We start from the raw sequence: 24,128 nt of genomic DNA, 5'->3' as shown, positions 1-24,128 counted from the left end.
GTAAAGTGCTGTGGAATATAAGTAAAATGATATCCACAGCATTTATGTAAGCCCAAGTGTCTCTGGTACAAGCTCTCCGCAGTCTCTTGGGTCCTGCACTGACACCTACATTAGTAAGAAGTACACAGACTGAGAAATCAGACAGCATACCCTTTAGGCTGGAATCATACAAGCAGATATATCTATTTTTATTTTATTTTTTTAAAGGGGTAGTACTTTTTGGGACATATGCCATCAATGTGAAATAGGAGCGGGTCTCAAGGTGGGATTAGGCTTGGGCGGATATCAAAAATATTCCCACGATAACTACAGTGGCGGAAATAATTATTTGACCCCTCACTGATTTTGTAAGTTTGTCCAATGACAAAGAAATGAAAAGTCTCAGAACAGTATCATTTCAATGGTAGGTTTATTGTAACAGTGGCAGATAGCACATCAAAAGGAAAATCGAAAAAAAAACTTTAAATAAAAGATAGCAACTGATTTGCATTTCATTGAGTGAAATAAGTATTTGAACCCCTACCAACCATTAAGAGTTCTGGCTCCCACAGAGTGGTTAGACACTTCTACTCAATTAGTCACCCTCATTAACCACCTCCGGACCGCCTAACGCAGATTCGCGTTCCGGAGGTGGCAGCGCTGCGCACAGTCACGCATATACGCGTCATCTCGCGAGACGCGAGATTTCGCTCCAAGCCGGCCCGCGCATGCGCATCGCGGGCCGGCAAAAGTTAAAGAACAAGTTAGTCACCAGCCTGCCAGCAACGATCATTGGCTGGCAGGCTGGCGATTTTTAAAAAATCCAATCACAAGCCATATAACAGATCATATTAGTAAATATGATCTGTTATATGGCTTCTCTGCTCCTGTGCTGGTCCTTTTCGTCGGTTGGATCCAGCACAGGAGCAGACTGAACTGTGAGTAGCACCAACACTTCACTGTAGCCCCTGATCACCCCCCTGCACCCCAATTAACCCTTTGATCACCCCTTTGATCGCCCCTGTCAATCACCAGTGAAAGGAAAAAAAGTGATCAGTGTAAACTGTCACTTTTTTTTTTTCACTAGTATTGGCTGTTAGGTTTTAGGGATAGTTTAGGCCCCTTGGTTAGGTAGTTAGCGTCAGTTAGCGCCCACCCCACCGCACCGCACCGCAGTCACTTTTATTCGCTGAATAGCGTATCGCTAATCAGCATTTGTACTTTTATAGTATCTGTAAGTGATCAAAACTGATCACGGTCAGATCTATAATAGTATTAGTGTCACTTTAGTTCGCCCTCCACCCAAAACGCAGTGTTTGCCCGATCAGGCCTGATCGGTCGCCCACACGTGCGTTCACCCACGCCCGCCCCACCGCAGTGACAAAAAATATATATTTTTTGATCACTGCACATTCATTTTACACGCACTGCGGCGATAAAAAAATCAGTTTTGATATTTTTTATCAACCGCAGCGGCCTCCGGTACTTCGCTAGCCTCCCCTTTGTAAGACAGGTTTGCTTTTTTTCTTGGGTAGTCTCAGGGAATACCCCTAAATTTAGTAGTCCAAAATGTCAAACAGGGGGTATTCTTCTGAAGAGGCCTACAGGATTCTGACCCAGTCGGATGAGGAGTGGGAACCCTCATCTGATGAATCTAGCGGGTCAGAATATGAACCTGTGGAAAGCAGTGGCTCTCTGACCCAAAGTTCGGACGAGGAGGTGGAGGTCCCTGGCAGCACCAGGCGTACCCGGCCCCATGTCGCTAGACCACAGGTTATGCAGGATCCGCTTCAAGAGCAGCAGAGTGGGGCTGTCGCTGCCGGATCACGTGGTGAGGCATACACCAGCAGCGCAGCCCTCCCTGGACCTAGTACCAGCACTGCCGTACAACATGGTGACGTGGCGAGCACCAGAAGGGCAGTTGAAGCTGGTACGGTGGCACGTGCACTAGTTACCCCGTCGCAGCCACCGCAAAGACAGGCCCGTAGAGCCCCTAGAATCCCTGAGGTGCTGGCAAACCCTGATTGGCAGTCACCAACTTCAGCCGCACCTGTAGTTCCCCCTTTCACCGCCCAGTCTGGAGTTCGGGTTGAGACGGCTCAAATCGGTTCGGCCCTGGGATTTTTTGAGCTGTTCTTGACTGCGGAGCTCTTGGACTTAGTCGTGGCAGAGACCAACCAGTATGCCACACAATTTATATCCGCCAACCCGGGAAGCTTTTATGCCCAGCCTTTCCGGTGGAAACCAGTCCAAGTTTCCGAAATTAAAATTTTTTTGGGCCTTCTCCTCAACATGGGCCTGACAAAAAAGCATGAATTGCGGTCATATTGGTCAACGCACCCGATTCATCACATGCCCATGTTCTCTGCTGCTATGTCCAGGGCACGATTTGAGGCCATCCTCCGTTTCCTGCATTTTAGCGACAACACCACCTCCCGTCCCAGAGGCCACCCAGCTTTTGACCGGCTCCACAAAATTCGGCCCCTCATAGACCATTTCAACCAGAAATTTGCAGATTTGTATACCCCCGAGCAAAACATCTGCGTAGACGAGTCCCTAATACATTTTACCGGGCGCCTTGGCTTCAAACAGTACATCCCAAGCAAGCGTGCCCGGTATGGGGTCAAATTGTATAAGCTCTGTGAAAGGGCCACAGGCTATACCCACAAATTTCGTGTCTATGAGGGAAAAGATCAGACCCTGGAGCCGGTCGGTTGCCCTGACTACCTGGGGAGCAGTGGGAAGACAGTCTGGGACTTGGTGTCACCCTTATTCGGCAAGGGGTACCATCTTTATGTGGACAATTTTTACACAAGTGTGGCCCTCTTTAGGCATTTGTTTCTAGAACGGATGATTTGCGCCTGTGGCACCGCGCGAACTAGTCGCGTGGGCTTCCCCCAACGGCTTGTAACCACCCGTCTTGCAAGGGGGCAGAGGGCTGCCTTGTGTAACGAAGAACTGCTCGCGGTGAAATGGAGAGACAAGCGTGACGTTTACATGCTCTCCTCCATTCACGCAGACACGACAATCCAAATTGAGCGAGCAACCCGTGTCATTGAAAAGCCCCTCTGTGTCCACGACTATAATGCGCTCATGGGAGGGGTGGACTTCAATGACCAGATGTTGTCTCCGTATTTAGTTTCCCGCAGAACCAGACGCTGGTATAAGAAGGTGTCTGTATATTTAATTCAATTGGCGCTGTACAATAGTTTTGTTCTCTACAGTAAGGCTGGGAGAACACGATCTTTCCTCAAATTCCAGGAAGAGATCATCGAGAACCTCCTTTACCCAGGAGGTTCCGTGGCCCCATCCCCCAGTGTAGTTAGCCGTCTACACGAGCGACATTTCCCCAGTGTCGTTCCTGGTACCTCAACCCAACCGTCACCCCGAAAAAGATGTCGTGTCTGTAGCAGGAGTGGAATAAGGCGTGACACCCGCTATTTCTGTCCTGACTGTGCTGACCACCCTGCCCTATGCTATGGAGAGTGTTTCCGGAAGTACCACACACAGGTACACCTAGCATAGGGATTGCATCTCACAGGACAGGCACACAGGGCTATTAGGGCCCTTTTACTCTCAGCTGCTGCAAACCTCTCCTTTCACCTGGGATAAAGTGCATAACGTACTTCGCCACATCTTTGGGCGATTTGCGCTTTGCACATTGTCCCATGGGGAAGGAGAGGTTTGTTCTATAAAGGTAAAAAAAACTAAACAAAAAAAAAATTACCGGTAAGTAAAAAAGTTAAAAAAGTTTAAAAAAGTTAATATGTTCTGTTCTAAAGTTAATAAAGTTATTGCTTTGCGGCCTGGTTTTTTCTTTTTTGTTTTGTTTTTTTTACCTTCCAGGTGGACCAACCGATCGACCAGCTGCAGCACTGATGTGCATTCGGACAGAAGCATTGTGCTGCTGTCAGATTACACGCAAGTCGGTGTATGCGGCGCTGCAAGACGAGATTTCTCCTCTGCAGTAAAAGATATGTTTGCCGAGGCATATGAGCTGAGGAGGTGGCGGTGTTCATATACTTTGGCAAACACTTTGTATATATAAAAAAAAAAATCCCGGCAATGATTTATTCATCCACATCGATTGATGTGAATGGAGAAATCTGGTTTGCCAGGGCATACGAGCTGAAGTGGGTATGGATGTTGGGCGGAGCTCCTATGTCCTGGCAGACGCCTTTCCCCTCCTTTTTCTTTTTTTGGCAGAGATTTTTTCATCCACATTGATCGATGCGAATGAAGAAATCTGTGCCGTTCATTTTTTTCTTTCAGCCCAGAGGCTGAACGGAAAAAAAAAATCTCATTACCCGTATGCTCAATATAAGGAGAATAGCAGAAACTCCTAATGCTGGGCATACATGTAATGATTGCGGAGACCCTCAAATGCCAGGGCAGTACAAACACCCCACAAATAACACCATTTTGGAAAGAAGACACCCCAAGGTATTTGCTGAGGGGCATATTGAGTCCATGAAAGATTGAAATTTTTGTCCCAAGTTAGCGGAAAGGGAGACTTTGTGAGAACAAAATCCAAAAAATCAATTTCCGCTAACTTGTGCCAAAATTTTTTTTTTTCAATGAACTCGCCATGCCCCTCATTGAATACCTTGGGGTGTCTTCTTCCCAAAATGGGGTCACATGTGGGGTATTTATACTGCCCTGGCATTTTAGGGGCCCCAAAGCGTGAGAAGAAGTCTGGTATCCAAATGTCTAAAAATGCCCTCCTAAAAGGAATTTGGGCCCCTTTGCCCACCTAGGCTGCAAAAAAGTGTCACACATGTGGTATCTCCGTATTCAGCAGAAGTTGGGGAATATGTTTTGGGGTGTCATTTTACATATACCCATGCTGGGTGAGATAAATATCTTGGTCAAATGCCAACTTTGTATAAAAAAAAATGGGAAAAGTTGTCTTTTGCCAAGATATTTCTCTCACCCAGCATGGGTATATGTAAAATGACACCCCAAAACACATTCCTTACCTTCTCCTGAGTACGGAGATACCAGATGTGTGACACTTTTTTGCAGCCTAGCTGGGCAAAGGGGCCCACATTCCAAAGAGCACCTTTCAGATTTCACAGGTCATTTACCTACTTACCAGACATTAGGGCCCCTGGAAAATGCCAGGGCAGTATAACTGCCCCACAAGTGACCCCATTTTGGAAAGAAGACACCCCAAGGTATTCCGTGAGGGGCATGGCAAGTTCCTAGAATTTTCTATTTTTTGTCACAAGTTAGTGGAAAATGATGATTTTTTTTTTTTTTTTTTTTTTTTTCCATACAAAGTCTCCTATTCCACTAACTTGTGACAAAAAAAAAAAATTTCCATGAACTCACTATGCCCATCAGCGAATACCTTGGGGTCTCTTCTTTCCAAAATGGGGTCACTTGTGGGGTAGTTATACTGCCCTGGCATTCTAGGGGCCCAAATGTGTGGTAAGGAGTTTGAAATCAAATTCAGTAAAAAATGACCTGTGAAATCCAAAAGGTGCTCTTTGGAATATGGGCCCCTTTGCCCACCTAGGCTGCAAAAAAGTGTCACACATCTGGTATCTCCGTACTCAGGAGAAGGTGGGGAATGTGTTTTGGGGTGTCATTTTACATATACCCATGCTGGGTGAGAGAAATATCTTGGCAAAAGACAACTTTTCCCATTTTTTTATACAAAGTTGTCATTTGACCAAGATATTTATCTCACCCAGCATGGGTATATGTAAAAAGACACCCCAAAACACATTCCTCAACTTCTCCTGAGTACAGGGATACCAGATGTGTGACACTTTTTTGCAGCCTAGGTGGGCAAAGGGGCCCATATTCCAAAGAGCACCTTTCGGATTTCACTCGTCATTTTTTACTGAATTTGATTTCAAACTCTTTACCACACATTTGGGCCCCTAGAATGCCAGGGCAGTATAACTACCCCACAAGTGACCCCATTTTGGAAAGAAGAGACCCCAAGGTATTCGCTGATGGGCATAGTGAGTTCATGGAAGTTTTTATTTTTTGTCACAAGTTAGTGGAATATGAGACTTTGTATGAAAAAAAAAAAAAAAAAAAAAAAAATCATCATTTTCCACTAACTTGTGACAAAAAATAAAAAATTCTAGGAACTCGCCATGCCCCTCACGGAATAGCTTGGGGTGTCTTCTTTCCAAAATGGGGTCACTTGTGGGGTAGTTATACTGCCCTGGCATTCTAGGGGCCCAAATGTGTGGTAAGGAGTTTGAAATCAAATTCTGTTAAAAATGACGAGTGAAATCCGAAAGGTGCTCTTTGGAATATGGGCCCCTTTGCCCACCTAGGCTGCAAAAAAGTGTCACACATCTGGTATCTCCGTACTCAGGAGAAGGTGGGGAATGTGTTTTGGGGTGTCATTTTACATATACCCATGCTGGGTGAGAGAAATATCTTGGCAAAAGACAACTTTTCCCATTTTTTTATACAAAGTTGTCATTTGACCAAGATATTTATCTCACCCAGCATGGGTATATGTAAAAAGACACCCCAAAACACATTCCTCAACTTCTCCTGAGTACAGGGATACCAGATGTGTGACACTTTTTTGCAGCCTAGGTGGGCAAAGGGGCCCATATTCCAAAGAGCACCTTTCGGATTTCACTCGTCATTTTTTACTGAATTTGATTTCAAACTCTTTACCACACATTTGGGCCCCTAGAATGCCAGGGCAGTATAACTACCCCACAAGTGACCCCATTTTGGAAAGAAGAGACCCCAAGGTATTCGCTGATGGGCATAGTGAGTTCATAGAACTTTTTATTTTTTGTCACAAGTTAGTGGAATATGAGACTTTGTAAGAAAAAAAAAAAAAAAAATCATCATTTTCCGCTAACTTGTGACAAAAAATAAAAAGTTCTATGAACTCACTATGCCCATCAGCGAATACCTTAGGGTGTGTACTTTCAGAAATGGGGTCATTTGTGGGGTGTTTGTACTGTCTGGGCATTGTAGAACCTCAGGAAACATGACAGGTGCTCAGAAAGTCAGAGCTGCTTCAAAAAGCGGAAATTCACATTTTTGTACCATAGTTTGTAAACGCTATAACTTTTACCCAAACCATTTTTTTTTTACCCAAACATTTTTTTTTTATCAAAGACATGTAGAACTATAAATTTAGAGCAAAATTTCTATATGGATGTCGTTTTTTTTGCAAAATTTTACAACTGAAAGTGAAAAATGTCATTTTTTTGCAAAAAAATCGTTAAATTTCGATTAATAACAAAAAAAGTAAAAATGTCAGCAGCAATGAAATACCACCAAATGAAAGCTCTATCAGTGAGAAGAAAAGGAGGTAAAATTCATTTGGGTGGTAAGTTGCATGACCGAGCAATAAATGGTGAAAGTAGTGTAGGTCAGAAGTGTAAAAAGTGGCCTGGTCTTTCAGGGTGTTTAAGCACTGGGGGCTGAGGTGGTTAAGGACACCTGTCTTAACTAGTCACCTGTATAAAAGACACCTGTCCACAGAATCAATCAAGCAGACTCCAAACTCTCCAACATGGGAAAGACCAAAGAGCTGTCCAAGGATGTCAGAGACAAAATTGTAGACCTGCACAAGGCTGGAATGGGCTACAAAACCATTAGCAAGAAGCTGGGAGAGAAGGTGACAACTGTTGGTGCGATTGTTCGAAAATGGAAGGCGCACAAAATGACCATCAATCGACCTCGCTCTGGGGCTCCACGCAAGATCTCACCTCGTGGGGTGTCAATGGTTCTGAGAAAGGTGAAAAAGCATCCTAGAACTACACGGGAGGAGTTAGTTAATGACCTCAAATTAGCAGGGACCACAGTCACCAAGAAAACCATTGGAAACACATTACACCGCAATGGATTAAAATCCTGCAGGGCTCGCAAGGTCCCCCTGCTCAGGAAGGCACATGTGCAGGCCCGTCTGAAGTTTGCCAATGAACACCTGAATGATTCAGAGAGTGACTGGGAGAAGGTGCTGTGGTCTGATGAGACCAAAATAAAGCTCTTTGGCATTAACTCAACTCGCTGTGTTTGGAGGAAGAAAAATGCTGCCTATGACCCCCAAAACACCGTCCCCACCGTCAAGCATGGGGGTGGAAACATTTTGCTTTGGGGGTGTTTTTCTGCTAAGGGCACAGGACAACTTATTCGCATAAACGGGAAAATGGACGGAGCCATGTATCGTGAAATCCTGAGCGACAACCTCCTTCCCTCTGCCAGGAAACTGAAAATGGGTCGTGGATGGGTGTTCCAGCACGACAATGACCCAAAACATACAGCAAAGGCAACAAAGGAGTGGCTCAAGAAGAAGCACATTAAGGTCATGGAGTGGCCTAGTCAGTCTCCGGACCTTAATCCAATCGAAAACCTATGGAGGGAGCTCAAGCTCAGAGTTGCACAGAGACAGCCTCGAAACCTTAGGGATTTAGAGATGATCTGCAAAGAGGAGTGGACCAACATTCCTCCTAAAATGTGCGCAAACTTGGTCATCAATTACAAGAAACGTTTGACCTCTGTGCTTGCAAACAAGGGTTTTTCCACCAAGTATTAAGTCTTTTTTTGTTAGAGGGTTCAAATACTTATTTCACTCAATGAAATGCAAATCAGTTGCTATCTTTTATTTAAAGTTATTTTTTCGATTTTCCTTTTGATGTGCTATCTGCCACTGTTACAATAAACCTACTAGAGTTGTTGCGATACCAAATTTTTGATTCGGTTTCGATACCATGAAAAAGTATTGCGATACTCGATACCATTCGATACCACGCGAAAAAAATAAACAAAAAAAGCCACGTGCATTCCTCATTTTTAAAAATGGCGAATCGCGCAGTTTTTATTTTATTTTTTCTGTTCCGGCATTCACCACCTAGATTTTTTTTTTATATTTTAATAGTTTGGACTTTTCTGACGTGGCGATGTAATATGTTTATTTATATATTTTATATGTGAAATTGGGAAAAGGGGGGTGATTTATACTTCATATTTTAGTGTTTGTTTTTTTTCACTTTTTATTTAATAACTATTTCCCCCCTTAGGGGCGAGAACCTGGGATCTTTCATCCCTTTTCCTATTCACCCTGATAGATCTCTATCAGGGTGAATAGGACTCCACACTGTCCCTGCTGCTCTGTGCTTTGTGCACACAGCATCAGGGATGTTACCATGGCAACCAGGGCTTCTGTAGCGTCCTGGCTGCCATGGTAACCGATCGGAGCCCCAGGCTTACACAGCTGGGGCTCCGATCAGAAGCTGCCACTGCACCACCAATGAGGGGGAGTGGAGAGGTCCCTGTGGCCACTGCCACCAATGATTTTAATACTAGAGGGTTGAGAGGGGCCGGCGCACTGTGCCACCAATGATTTTAATGGGATGGGGGGATTGAGGGGGGGGGGGCACACTGCACCACCAATGATTTTGGACCACCGCTGATCGCAGCTCCCTGTCAGGGGCAGGGTGCCGGCAATGCGATTCTGCTGCCAGCACCCGCCTCCTGTATGTGTTAAAGACTGACTACTGTATATGAGTCCAGACTTTCACTATTAGGCCACACAGAGCGGCGCCCAGCGATGTCTCAGCACTCACCATTTAGTCCTGGGCGCCGCTCCGTTCGCCCGCAGTGCCTAGGGTTGCCACCTTTTCTTCAAGCCAAACCCGAACAGAAGGGAGGGAGGGCCCTTTCCAGGCCCCACCCATGTCCCACCTCCAGCCACGCCCATGCCCCGCCTCCAACCACGCCCATGTCCCACCTCCACCCCTGATTGCTGTCGCACCGCAATCGTTACGCCCCTGATCCCACGCCTGCGCCGTACTGTTTAGTATTCGACGCAGACGCAGGATTTACGGGACGAAGAGGAGAACTCGGACGTCAATCAACTAAACATGGGCGTGCCACTGCCAAAGGTGAATGGACGGAGCCTCTAGGTGCTGCAGCAACGCCCTCATAGCACCTAGAGGCTCATTAGCATATCATGTCTTTATTTTAAAGGGCTTCTGTCACCCCACTAAAGTGATTTTTTTTTTTGGGGCTAGTTAAATTAGTTATATTGCGATATATGAAAATATAATGGTGTTACTTACTTTGATCCAGCAGTTTATTAAAAAAATGAAGTTTTATAATATGTAAATTCGGTCTCTACCAGCAAGTAGGGCGGCTACTTGCTGGTAGCTGCTGCAGAAATCTGCCCCCTCGTCGTGTTGATTGACAGGGCCAGCCGGCATTTCAAAAATCGCGCGCCTGTGTGGATTCGGCGCAGGCGCTCTGAGATGAGGAGGCTCGTCTCCTCAGAACTCCCTCAGTGCGCCTGCGCCGATGACGTCTTCTATTTTGGTGATGTCATCGGCGCAAGCGCACTGAGGGAGTTCTGAGGAGACGAGCCTCCTCATCTCAGAGCGCCTGCGCCGAATCAACACAGGCGCGCGATTTTTGAAATGCCGACAGGGCCAGCCGGAGGAGGAGATCCCGGCTGGCCCTGTCAATCAACACGACGAGGGGGCGGTTTTCTGCAGCAGCTACCAGCAAGTAGCCGCCCTACTTGCTGGTAGAGACCGAATTTACATATGATAAAACTTCATTTTTTGAATAAACTGCTGGATCAAAGTAAGTAACACCATTATATTTTCATATTTCGCTATATAACTAATTTAACTGGCCCCAAAAAAAAACAACACTTTAGTGGGGTGACAGAAGCCCTTTAAGAGAACGGCAGCAGGCAGGGAGTTATAAAACACACTGTTATGTACTGCTGACATCAGCCCATCGCTAATGTCAATCAGCTACATAACATAAATGTTTTTTCTGATTGACAGATTCAGAAACCTGAGGCTGTTTAAACACTGTTACAAACATGCTTCAAATGTTTTATATTTATACCTTTTTAGAAGTAAAGTAAGTGATTACCTAGTGTCACAGTCAGACTCAGTCTTGGTCATGTTGAAAAACTAGCAGGGCACAGCGGGCACAGTCTGGGCTGGGCACTAGTTGGGCAGGCTGCTGGAGCCTGGAGCTGCTGGAAGAATGATTTCAAATCTCCCTCCCTGCCTCTCTCTCTGATGTCACTTCCTGTGGACTTGACTTAGTTCCTTATCAGAGAGAAGGAGGGAGGGACTGAGAGGCAGAGGAGGAGCGAGGAGACTGGAGACTACTAAACAGTGAGTGAGCTGCTGCGGCTGCGCTGCCTGCCTGGCAGCCGCATCACTGTAGTGATTGTAGACTGGAGGAGGAGGGGGACTGGGGGAGGGAGCGCTCCGCTCAGCTGATCATCAGTGACAGTGCAGTGCACTCAGACAGCAGCAGCTTAAATATGCGATCGGACGGACTCCACACTGACTGTCTGCAGTTTCAATGAATAGAATAGAATAATCCTGTGTCCGGGTCTAAGAAAGGCTTGTACCCGGGCACAGGATTACAAACCCGGACTGTCCGGGTCAATCCCGGACGGGTGGCAACCCTAGCAGTGCCCCATTACTGTCTCCTCTCCTGCTCCACATGCTGCTGATTACTATCGGAGCGATGGGAGGAGACATCAGCTTCACTAGTGGGCGTTCCTTCTCCCTGGCTGTAGCGCTGTCCAATCGCAGCGCAGGGAAAAGGAACGCCCACTAGTGAAGCTGATGTCTCCTCCCATCGCTCCGATAGTAATCCTATCATTGGTGGCGCAGTGCGCCCGCCCCTCCTCCGCCCCTCTCTTCTCATTGCCGCCCCTCCTCCACCCCCTCTCTTCTCATTGCCGCCCCTCCTCCGCCCCTCTCTTCTCATTGCCGCCCCTCCTCCGCCCCTCTCTTCTCATTGGTGGCAGCGGCAGCAGCACAGGGGGAGGGAGGACAGCTTCCTTCTCCCCGTGCTGCTGAGAGAGAACATGAGCGCGCCGATAGCAGCGCGCTCATGTTCAGAGATACTAGACTGCGCAGCAGCGCAGCCCAGTATCGAAAAAACGGAAATCCCGGTATCGTATCGATACCGGGACAAAAGTATCGATTGGGTATCGAAATTTCGATACCCGCAACAACCCTAAAACCTACCATTGAAATGATACTGTTCTGAGACTTTTCATTTCTTTGTCATTGGACAAACTTACAAAATCAGTGAGGGGTCAAATAATTATTTCCCCCACTGTATATTAGGAAATTTATCGCGATAACGATATATATTGCAATAAATACCCAATTTAGAAGGAGAAAACACTCAAAACATGCTGAAAGTTTGGTGACACTCCGTCCACTTCCACTGACATTTCTGGTTCTCAGGAAGCCCAGGCTTGCTGTCCTATAAAAGGCTACAAGGAGACACTATACTGCATGGGACTTGTTCAGTATGTCTCCGTGTTGCCCCCATACATTATAGTAATGCCTCCTTGTGGCCCCACACCATGTAATGAGGCCCGTGCAGGGTCAGTGTATACAGATGGAGTACAGCACAGCCTACATGGTCAGAATCCTGTCCGCTCCCTGCTCCCCCACATTTCACTCCCAGCAGCCTCTGCCTCACCTGCACAGTTGCTATCGCTCCTCCTGGCCTCTACGATTGCCACTGCTCTAGCCTGCCCCCTGCTGTTCTATGGTTGCTGGGGAAAGCAGTGAAGGGACAGATATAGTGGCGGTGCAGCCTCCTGGCATTGAACACCAAGTCTAGGTAAGTGCGCGGCATAATGCTGTTTCATAAGTGGTGAGTGCGCGACTGCCCCCTATGACGTCACTAAAATACTGCTTTAATTAAGAAACGGTAATATCGCCATTTCATAATATTGCGGTATATAGTGAGTACTGGCAAATCGCCCAACACTTGGTGGAATCTTCACCCATCTCGAGAACGGGGCACCTGAAGTGAAGGAGAGCACATCAAGTATGCTTGGCCCGCTCTCCATTCACTGTTATGGGACTTTACTTAGTTATTTTTGGAAGTCCCATAGCGGTAAGTGGAGAGCAAGCCCTGCATGCACACCCACTTCTCCATTCAACCCTACAGGACTTCTGGAAATTGACCTGCCAGCACAACCCATTTTCGGAACTCCCATAGCAGTGAACAAAGGGTGGCAGCACATGCGCAATGTGCTCTCCCTTCACCTTGGGGGCCCAAAATTATGTCCATTGCCAGAAGAGTATGAAAATGGCAATACAGCAATTTTTTAACTTTTTTAAAAGAGCATTTAATTCCCCCCCACCCCCCAAAAAAATTGTACATCATAAAAACCATGTACATACCATATGCTCCATAATCACACTAACCCACAGAATAAAGGTAAAATATCCTTATTACTCAGCAGTGAATACCATAAAAATGAAATCTGAAAAAAACTGTGGCAGAATTGGGTAGTTTTTGTAAACGGTCACACCAAAAAAGTTTTAAAAGATATACAATTCAACTGTTGTACCCCAAAATGTTGCCATTAAAAAGAAAAATTAAAAGTTAAGGCTTTTCAAAAGTGAAAAATCAATGAGTCCTTAAAGGGTTGAAATTTAGCTCATAGATGTTTATTATATCAATGCAGTAGCCTCTTTAAAGAGGTGACGCTAGGGAGGCTAGGGACGCTAGTGACACTAGGGAGGCTCGTCTTCCCCCCCCCCCCCGCCTGCACTTAAAGGGGTTGTTCTAAGTTTTGTCTCTGGCGGTCCTACAGAGAATGAATGGAGCGGCAGGGCTGACAGTTCCTTCATATGGATTGCCAGCTCTATACACAGTATGAACACCAATAACTGTAAGACACATGTAATGCTTACCTTGTTAGCACTTTAGAATTGCTGTTAATTAAAGTCAGGGCGTCCTTAAAGCTTCCATTCTGAATGAGACAAACAACTTTACAATGCAGTGCCTTCACATCATCCTTCGCCGCCTGCAATACTATAAAACATATGAATAAGAGTGAAACATGGCTGCTAAAAACACAACACATAAAAATGGAGGCAGAGAGCTGGCTGTTGTAAAAGAGTATGCATCTTCCATCCATCTGCAGAAAATATAAATCCCCAAGACGTCCCTTTAAAGAGAACCTGTCACCATGCAGAGCAATCTGCAGGCAGCATGGGACAGTGCAGGAGAAGTGAGTAGATTGAGATATAGTTTGGTGGAAAAAGATTCAGTAAGACTGGTAGTTTATAAATTTAAATCTCTGCTATTATTGATGATCACGTAGGAGGTGTTATCAGTGATTGATAGCATTCTCTGTGTAAGAATGTATATATAGATAGCTGTCAGACAGTGATAGTTGTACACGGGGGAGGTGTTATCAGTAATTGGTAGCATTCTCTGTGCAAGTATGTATACATAGATAGCTGTCAGTCACTGATAGGTGTACATGGGGAGGTGTTATCAGTGATTGATAGTATTCTCTGTGTGTGTATACATAGATAGCTGTCAGTCACTGATAGTTGTACATGGGGGAGGTGTTATCAGTGATTGATAGTATTCTCTGTGTAAGTGTGTATACATAGATAGCAGTCAGTCACTGATAGTTGTACATGGGGGAGATATTATCAGTGATTGATAGCATTCTCTGTGTAAGTGTGTATACATAGATAGCAGTCAGTCACTGATAGTTGTACATGGGGGAGATATTATCAGTGATTGATAGCATTCTCTTTAAGTGTGTATTCATAGATAGTTGTACATGGAGGAGGTGTTATCAGCTATCAGTGACTGACAGCTATCTATGTATACACACTTACACAGAGAATGCTATCAATCACTGATAACACCTCCCTGTGTACATCTATCAGTGACTGACAGCTATCTATGTATACACACATACACAGAGAATGCTATTAATTACTGATAACACCTCCCCTATGTACAACTATCAATGACTGACAGGTATCTATGTATACACAGTTACACAGAGAATTATATCAATCACTGATAACACCTCCCCTGTGTACAACTATCAGTGACTGACAGCTATCTATGTATATACACTTACACAGAGAATGCTATTAATTACTGATAACACCTCCCCCTGTGTACAGCTATCAGTGACTGACAGCTATCTATGCATTCACACTTAGGCCTCTAGCACACAAACGTTTTTTTTCAGTTTACGTTCTGTCTTTTTGCGTTCCGTATACGACACCATTCATTTCAATGGGTCCGCAAAAAAAAAAAGGGAATGTACTCCATTCCGTTTCCGTATTTCCGTGCAAAGATAGAACATGTCCTATTATTGTCCGCATAAGGACAAGGATAGTACTGTTCTATCAGGGGCCAGCTGTTTCACAGAAAAAGGAATGCACACGGACGTCATCCGTATTTTTTGCGGATCCGTTTTTTGCGGACAGCAAAACACTAAAAAAGCCATACGGTCATGTGCAAGAGGCCTTACACAGAGAAAGCTATCAATCACTGATAACACCTCCCTGTGTACAACTATGAGAGACTGATGCCTATCTATGTATACACACTTACACAGAGAATGCTATCAATTACTGATAACACCTCCCCCATGTACAACCATTAGTGACTGACAGCTATCTATGTATACACACTTACACAGAGAATACTATCAATCACTGATAACACCTGCCCTGTGTACAACTATCAGTGACTGACAGCTATATGTCTATTGGTCACGGAATGTGTGTGCGGCAGAGATCACAATGCATACAAATCAAAGGGTGAAATCTGCGGCGAAATCCTCATATAACCCATGCAGATGTTACTGTGGATTTATTGCGGAAACAAAGCAAAACCCACAACTGAAATTCAACCTGGTTAACACGGGACTGAAACGCTATTGATTATTATGTGGCAAATCTGCAGTGTTTTAACGTACCAGCAAGTACCACCCTCCATTCATTCATATAGGGCCACAGAAAATTTCCATTGGCCCCATAGAAATGAATGGCATCAGTGGCTGCGAAAGCGTAGTGCGCTCCCATTCACTTATAGCGGGAGAGCGCTTGGCAGTGGCCGAACCCCACCACCTCAAGCCACCGTTCTCCCCGCTCCGTTCTCAGTGTAGGTGCGGGTCCTAGAGGTGGGATCTGCACCTACCAGACAATGGGGGCATATACTAGCGATATGCCCCCATTGTCTGAGATGGGAATGCCCCTTTAAGGGGGGAGTCCAGCAGTCATAAATCCCGATCAGTCATTTGTTGGAGCGCTGGCATCGGAACTACACATCTCCATCCATTGTGTACTGGGCAGAGCTGGTTACTATGACGCAGTTTCCATTTAATTCAATGGCAGCAGAGCTACAGTTGCCAGCTCCATCCACTACAAAGTGGACGGAGCTGTACAGGTCCAATGCCAGGGCTCCAACAAACAGCTGATTAGTTGGGGTGCAAGGTGTTGGACCTCCGCCAATCTGATATTGACGGACTATCCTGAGGATCAGTAGGCCTTTAATATCAAAATCCTGGACAAACCCTTTAAGAAATCATATCCACGTGGTGGAGAGAAAAAAAAAAAAAAAAAAAAAAACAACAAGGTAAAGGCTATAGTTCTGCAAACCCTCCAAGTAAAGTACCATGATGTTTAACCACTAATACTCAAACAAGCTCTATGTTCCTCTGATAAACAGAAACATGTAGAAAAACTGACAAACTTGTTAAATGGGTTTTTCAACACTTCAATACTGACCTATGCTCTGGATAGGTCATCAGATCGCTTGGGGTCCAACACCCGGGACCCCCGCTGATCAGCTGTTTGAGAAGGCAATGGCGCTACTGTGAGTGCCGCGGCCTTCTCTCAGCTTTTCCTAGGTCAGTGATGACACGTTCATCGGTCACGAGGCCTAGGTGCAGCTCAGCTCCATTCAAGTGAATGGGGCTTAGCATGATACCAAGCACAACCGCTATACTATATACGGAGGATAGGTCATCAGTTCTAAAGCTCTTTTAAAGGGTTTGTCTCACTTCAGCAAATGGCATTTATCATGCAAAGTTAAAGGGGTTTTCCAGGCTTTTAATATTGAGGACCTATCCTCAGGATAGGTCATCAATATCAGATCGCCATTCCTAAACACTGGAATAGGAAGGAGCCATCCAATTGAAGTGAATGGTACGCCTTGTAATTACACCTGCTCACCGCTGCAATGTGGATGGTGAGCAGCTAGACATTAAAGGGATGGCTGCGCTCGTATGGAGAGTGGCTTTCTTTTCAACCAACTGATCGGTGGGGGAATCATCAATATTAAAATCCCAGAAAACCTCTTTAAAGAGTAACTAAACTTTTGATAAAATTTTTGTTAAAATGTCCCCAACGCTGTAATATTTTTTGTAATGTACTTTATTAATGGATTTTTAATAGACTTTACCCCCCAGCCCCCCTAAAGCACACCTTTCCCTGTGCGCTTAAAATGTAACTGCTGTTTCAGTTTATTTTTAAATCTAGTGTAGGGACAGGGTAATAAACATTTATGTAATAAACTTCATCAGGGAAAGATGTTTCTTTGTACTGATTCAAAGAAACATCTTTCCCTAATAAAGTACATTACAAAAGATGTTTAACATCCCTGATGGCGCCCCCATAGAAATGCCTATTCTTGTCCGCAATTGCGGACAAGAATAGGACATGCTCTATTTTCTTGCGGAGCTGCGGGCCGGAAGATCTGGGGCGCGCTCCGGAAATGCAGATGCGGAGAGCACATAGTGTGCTCTCCGCATCTCTTCCGGCCCCATAGAGAATGAATGGGTCCGCACCTGTTCCAGATAATTGCGGAACGGATGCTGACCCATTCTACGGACGTGTGAATGGACCCTAAAATTTACTTTTCTGTATATCACTGACAGCTCAGTGGAGTACGGAGTCTACAGTTTATGAATGTGGCCGCAGCACAGCGAGTATGGGCAGGAGCGTATATTGCTGCTCCTGCCCAAGAGGTTTATTAACATCTGGCATAGCACATGGGTACCCTGTAACCATGTGCTATGCCAGGATTAGCTGAGCGGAGCGGGCTCCTGCCTGTACCCGCTTTGCTTACATGCAGTTCTCTTAGCTTAGCAGAGCAGGCAGAAGCCCGCTCCGCTCAGCTAATCCTGGCATAACACATGGTTACAGGTTTGCGCTCCTGCCCGTACTCACAGTACTGCTGCGGTCCAATTCATAAAGTGTAGAGTCCGTACTCTGTACACGGCTGAGCTGTCAGCGGTGTACAGAAAAGTGGAGCGCTTTAGGGAGGGAAAAGTCTATTAAAATTAAAAATCCATTAATAAAGTATATTACAAAAAGTGTTATTATGGACATTTTAACAAAAGTTTAATCAAAAAAGTTTAGTTGCTCTTTAATACAAGGCACTTACTAATGTATTGTGATTCTCCATATTGCCTCCTTTGCTGGCTGGATTCATTTTTCCATCACATTATACACTGCTGGTTTCCAGGGGTTACGACCACCCTGCAGAGCAGGTACAAGGTGGCCGGGACAGGAGCGGCTGCATGCGTGCCTACGTACGCTTCTACAGTCCTGGCCACAAGACGGGCTGGTGCTTTTTCCTATGGTGTGGGTGGTCATAACCATGGAAACGAGCAGTGTATAATGTGATGGAAAAATGAATCCAGCCAGCAGAGGAGACAATATGGAGAATCACAATACATTAGTAAGTGCCTTGTATTAACTTCCTCTACATGATGAATGCCCTGTGCTGAAGGGAGACAACCCCTGCAATATCTTAATATCTAATTCCACTACTGCAAAATGTCACCCTAAAAAGCAGGCTGGGAGCTGCAGCCACAAGTAGACGACAACACATATTAGTAATCCACACTCACTCCTGTTCACCGACTTCAGGACCCTGGTAAAGTCGCCATTCTGTCCAGCTTTGTTAACATCGCTCCACAAAGAAGCCAAGGAAGACGAACCAGCTGCACCCCCCGAACTCGCCATCTTCCAAGCAGCAGAATCCCACGGGCAGACCCGATAAGGAAAATCAGCAGGGTTATGAGTGACGTATGAAATCGCGACAGCACTCTAGGCTCCATTTTTATCACTGGCACAGGTTGCGCTGTTCTCATAGCAAATATTAACTATACCACCATTAAATGCTATAGTCTCAGGTTATGAAACTATACAGCTTAGAGAAATAAGAATCAACATGGCAAAATAGTTTTAAAACGTTTCTAGATATAGGCAGAATGCGGACATTTCCCTCAACAAAGATGGCGGAACTGCACGGTAGTGACACGTTTCATGAGAGGCTGCGAGGAGAACGTCGCGTTCTGACGTATAGCTCCCCCCCTTTCTGTAGCGGGCTTCTGATTGGCTTCCTGCTAGCCGTACGTGTGTGGGCTGAGGATTGGAAGTGATTTGTACACGGCTGTTACATGTAGAGCGAGGCGACGGTTGTGCCTGTAGTGTGGACGCTGTCAGCACATTGGGTGTAATGGGGGAAGGTACTGACTAATGAGAGATGCGGTTCAGTGCCAGTTCTGACAGGAGAGAGCCCTGGCACAGGTCTTCACAGGTGCCACTTTTTAGTCAATTCAAGACCGGGACATTTTTTCTGTCTGGTGACACCTTTTTACTTTATGTATTACATTTTTTTTATATGCGGCTTTTTGCTAGGTTTTTTAACCCCTTAACGCTGGGTTCAGACCTGAGCGTACGAAGGAGCGCTCTGTATGCGCAATTATTTCGGGCGTCTCACATACGCGGCTCTGGAAATGCAAACGCCCATTGTCGCGCGTTCCCGGAACTCTATGTACGGGAATGCGCGACCATACGCCCCAAAGAAGCTCCTGTACTTCTTGGAGCGTAGGCTCAGGTGAGAACCATGCCCATAGGGAATCATTGGTTCTTGCCTGTTGAGCGTTTTACAGCGCGTAGGAACGCGCTGTAAAACGCTCAGGTGTGAACCCAGCCTAAAAAGGTATTCCCATCAGGGACATTAAGGGCATATTGCTATGTCCCACTTCTGGGACTCGATCATGACTTCAGATCTGGGCCCACAAAGTGGAGCGAGCACACTGCACATGTGCGGCCACCTTCTGTTTAACCTAGGGTGGCCAGACGTCCGGCACAAAGCCTGAAAGGATGCTTGGGTGTCCTCCTTTTCTGTGGCTCTGCACTTGTGTGTAACTAACATTAAAGTCTCCTCCTCTCCCTCTTTTTTTTTTTTTCTAGCTGGGAACGGTTCCTGAGAGAGGGGGTGTGACTTAGTGGAGATGGAGGTGTGGTCTCGGGTGCCCTCCTTTTTGGGGTTAAAGGGTTATTCCCATCTGAGACAATGGGGGCATATCGCTAGGATACGAGTATGTCTCCTTTGTCTGATAGGTGCGGGTCACACTGCTGGGATCCGCACCTATATTGAGAACGGAGTGAGGAAGGTGGTGGCTGGAGGACCCCTGGTTTTCTCGGGTCTTTCCACCACTAAGCGCTCTCCCAATAGAAGAGAATAGGAGCACACTGCGCTTGCGCAGCCACTCCTCTCCTACATTTTTTATGGGGCTGACGGAAATAGCCGAGCCAGCGCTCAGCTATTTTTGGCGGCCCCATAGAAACGAATGGAAGGCGCATGCGCAGTGCGTCGTCCACAACTTTCAGGGCTCTGTTCTCGGTGTAGGTGCAGGTCCTCTGGGACCCGTACATATTAGACAATAGGGGCATACAGTCATGTGAAAAAATTAGGACACCCTTTGAAAGCATGTGGTTTTTTGTAACATTTTTAATAAATGGTTATTTCATCTCCGTTTCAACAAAACAGAGAGATTAAAGTAATCCGACTAAACAAAGAAAACTGAAGAAAAGTCTTTTCAAGATCTTCTGTAAATGTCATTCTACAAAAATGCCTATTCTAACTGAGGAAAAAGATAGGACACCCTTGCCCCTAATAGCGAGTGTTACCTCCTTTGGCTGAAATAACTGCAGTGAGACGGTTCTTGTAGCCATCTACCAGTCTTCGACATCGGTCTGAGGAAATTTTACCCCACTCCTCAATGCAGAACTTTTTCAGCTGTGAGATGTTTGAGGGGTTTCTTGCACGTACAGCCCTTTTCAAGTCACCCCACAGCATCTCAATGGGATTCAAATCTGGACTTTGACTTGGCCATTCCAGGACTCTCCATTTCTTCTTTTTCAGCCAATCTTTGGTTGATTTACTAGTATGTTTTGGGTCATTGTCATGTTGCATGGTCCAGTTCCGCTTCAGCTTTAATTTTCTAACTGATGGTCTCACATGTTCTTCAAGCACCTTCTGATACACAGTAGAATTCATCGTGGATTCTATGATGGTGAGCTGACCAGGTCCTGCTGCAGCAAAGCAGCCCCAAACCATGACACTTCCACCTCCATGCTTCACAGTTGGTATGAGGTTCTTTTCTTGGAATGCTGTGTTTGGTTTACGCCAAACATGTCCTCTGCTGTTGTGTCCAAATAATTCAATTTTGGACTCATCTGTCCAAAGAACATTATTCCAGAAGTCCTGGTCTTTGTCAACTTTATCGCTGGCAAATGTCAGTCTGGCCTCGATGTTTCTCTTGGAAAGCAAAGGTTTCCTCCTTGCACACCTCCCATGCAAGTTAAACTTGTACAGTCTCTTTCTGATTGTAGAGGCATGTACTTCTACATCAACAGTAGCCAGAGCCTGCTGTAGTTCTCGAGATGACACTTTAGGGTTTTTGGATACCTCTTTTAGCATCTTGCGGTCTGCTCTTGGGGTGAACTTGCTGGGGCGACCAGTCCTGGGCATGTTGGCAGTTGTTTTGAAAGCCCTCCACTTGTAGACTATCTTCCGGACAGTGGAATGGCTGATTTCAAAATCTTTTGAGATCTTTTTAAATCCCTTCCCAGACTCATAGGCTGCTACAATCTTTTTTCTGAAGTCCTCTGACAGCTCTTTTGCTCTCACCATGGTGCTCACTCTCACTTCAACAGTCAGGAGCACACCAAACTAAATGTCTGAGGTTTAAATAGGGCAAGCCTCATTCAACATGCAGAGTAACGATCTACTAATTATGTGCACCTGGTGTGATATACCTGTGTGAGATCTGAGCCAATTTAAGAGGGAATACATGTGAGGGTGTCCTATCTTTTTCCTCAGTTAGAATAGCCATTTTTGTAGAATGACATTTACAGAAGATCTTGAAAAGACTTTTCTTCAGTTTTCTTTGTTTAGTTGGATTACTTTAATCTCTCTGTATTGTTGAAACGGAGATGAAATAACCATTTATTAAAAATGTTACAAAAAACCACATGCTTTCAAAGGGTGTCCTAATTTTTTCACATGACTGTATTCCTAGCGCAGGGCTCCATAGGAACATAGTGTAATTCTCATAGACTGTGACCCTAATGCATTGCAGTCTATGGGAACTATTAAAAAGTGTAATATCAAAATTCAATTCACCCCATTTCCCCAAAATGAAAATAAAAATACATAATTTAAAAAGGACATCGCTGCCCGTACTATTAAAATATAAAAATATTTATTCTATATGGCAACCAGCGATTGCCGTATGGAATTCAACTTTTTTTTTGGTTGCTTCACCTTCCACAAAAAATGAAATAAAAAGTGATCAAAAAGTCATACACACCCCATTGGTATCAATGAATAGTACATATTGCCCCTCAAAAAATTAGCCCTCACACAGCTCTGTACACATAAAAATAAACAAAGTTATGTAGGTCAGATTGGCGACGCAAGGAAAAAAATTATTTTTGTTCGAACTTAAAAAAAAATAATTCAGTATTAAAACACAAGAAAAACGATACATATGTGGTATTGTTGTAATCGTACTGACCCGGAGAATGTAAGTAACAGGTCATAACATAGGAAACATTGTAAAAACAAAACCAATAAAACTGTGGCGAAATTGTTAAGTTTTTTTTGTAATTCCACCCTATTGGGAATTTTATTCCATTTTCCCACTACATTGTACACAACACTGATGTGTGAATAAGGCTGTAGCCCTAAAGGCCGCATACTGATCCTTCTCTTATGAGCCGTGCTGTGTGCTCAGACAGTAGATAATAGCCATATGGGAAGTATTGTCATAATCCAGGAGATCCCTCATGGTTTATGGGGTGTGTGTCTCTGGTGGCATAAGCTGGACAGGACATATTCAGCAGAGTATTAGGATATCTGGAAACAAAAAATTCTGGGCTTTTACCTGAATATTAGTATTCGCATTTCTATATAAAAAAAAAAAGACAATTATACCGTATTTAGATGACTTCCTTCTTGTGGCTGTCAAGTAAGTGGATGTGGATCTGCTGTGCCAATAAACAAATTTCACTTAGGGCTAATTCTAAAGGTCCCCCTGGTCTTTACCTGTTAACCCATGTACAGGGATTTGGACTCTGCTGCAGGGGAACCTCCTGGCTTCTGACCCACAGGGACTAAGAGAAACTGATGTGGAGCACCAAAGAGTAAGGCTAAGCTTTAGGAAACAAGCCGAGTTCATGGCAGGCAGTGGACGAGCAATACAGTAAACAGTCCAAAGGTTAGGGCGGGCAGCACAATGTTAAAATGAGGAACAAGCTAAGGTCAGGTCAGACAGTGAAGGGTCAAATCCTGAAGCAGACGGAGATTGGTACACATGCAGGCAAACAACAATGGCACACATTTACAGGAAACCAGCTAACTAGAACCTATGGCTCAGGCACCCTCAGGTGTCTTAAAGATTTCTTTCAGATATTACAACTGTGTCCTTTCTATGTCATTACAAGGAAACTAAATATTGCTATTTTCACGATCTAGCTTCAGAAATATTGTTTTGGGCCGAAAAAACAGTTCTGTCCGTAAATCTAACATTGCACTTTATGAGAAGACAGGTGAATGGACCCTCAACCAAGAGGATTTGCTTCTCCTGTCGCAGAAATAGGCCCTCCATAATGGATTTATTTGCCACAAGGAAAACTGCTCAAAGAAAATGTTTATTTTCATTCATTCCCAGAGACAGGACGGTAGGGGTAGACACTGTCTCATGCCTATATGGATATATGGAACTGGTGTAAGCTTTTCTTCTGTTACCTATTATTCCAGTGGTTTTTCAGAAAATTTGGAGAGAAGCGGCAAAATGACTTTAATCGCTCCCTTTTGGTTGAAATGCAGTTGTCTCCCAATACGGGGACATCTAGCTCTGGAGGAACCTTGCTTTCTTCCAGAAAGACATGACCTCTTTTAGCAAGGTCTGCTTTTTACCAAGAGGTAGACAAATTGAAATCTACAGCTTCTATCCTAAGGGACATCCTTAGAGAAAGGGGACGCTAAGATGAAGTGATTGCTACCTTAAAGCAGAGTTGCAA

At 45.0% G+C, this 24,128-nt stretch overlaps 1 protein-coding gene across 1 annotated transcript in view; it reads right to left on the bottom strand.

The window, feature by feature from the left end:
- SRP72 (signal recognition particle 72) overlaps positions 1–18,827 on the bottom strand; it is a 46,638-nt gene extending 27,811 nt beyond the window's left edge. The window contains exons 1-2 of the mRNA XM_040417389.1: positions 18,659–18,827; positions 13,674–13,794 (exon numbers count right to left, since the gene is read on the bottom strand). Of these exons, the coding sequence (XP_040273323.1) occupies positions 13,674–13,794; positions 18,659–18,773 (236 nt within the window). The 5' untranslated portion in view covers positions 18,774–18,827. The remainder of the gene's footprint in view (positions 1–13,673; positions 13,795–18,658) is intronic.
- Between the last annotated feature and the right edge of the window lie 5,301 nt (positions 18,828–24,128).

The sequence above is a fragment of the Bufo bufo genome, chromosome 2 (genome assembly GCF_905171765.1).
Source record: "Bufo bufo chromosome 2, aBufBuf1.1, whole genome shotgun sequence".
NCBI lineage: Eukaryota > Metazoa > Chordata > Amphibia > Anura > Bufonidae > Bufo > Bufo bufo.
Note: the sequence above shows the minus strand (reverse complement) of the source record. Positions and strands in the feature narration are given on the sequence as shown.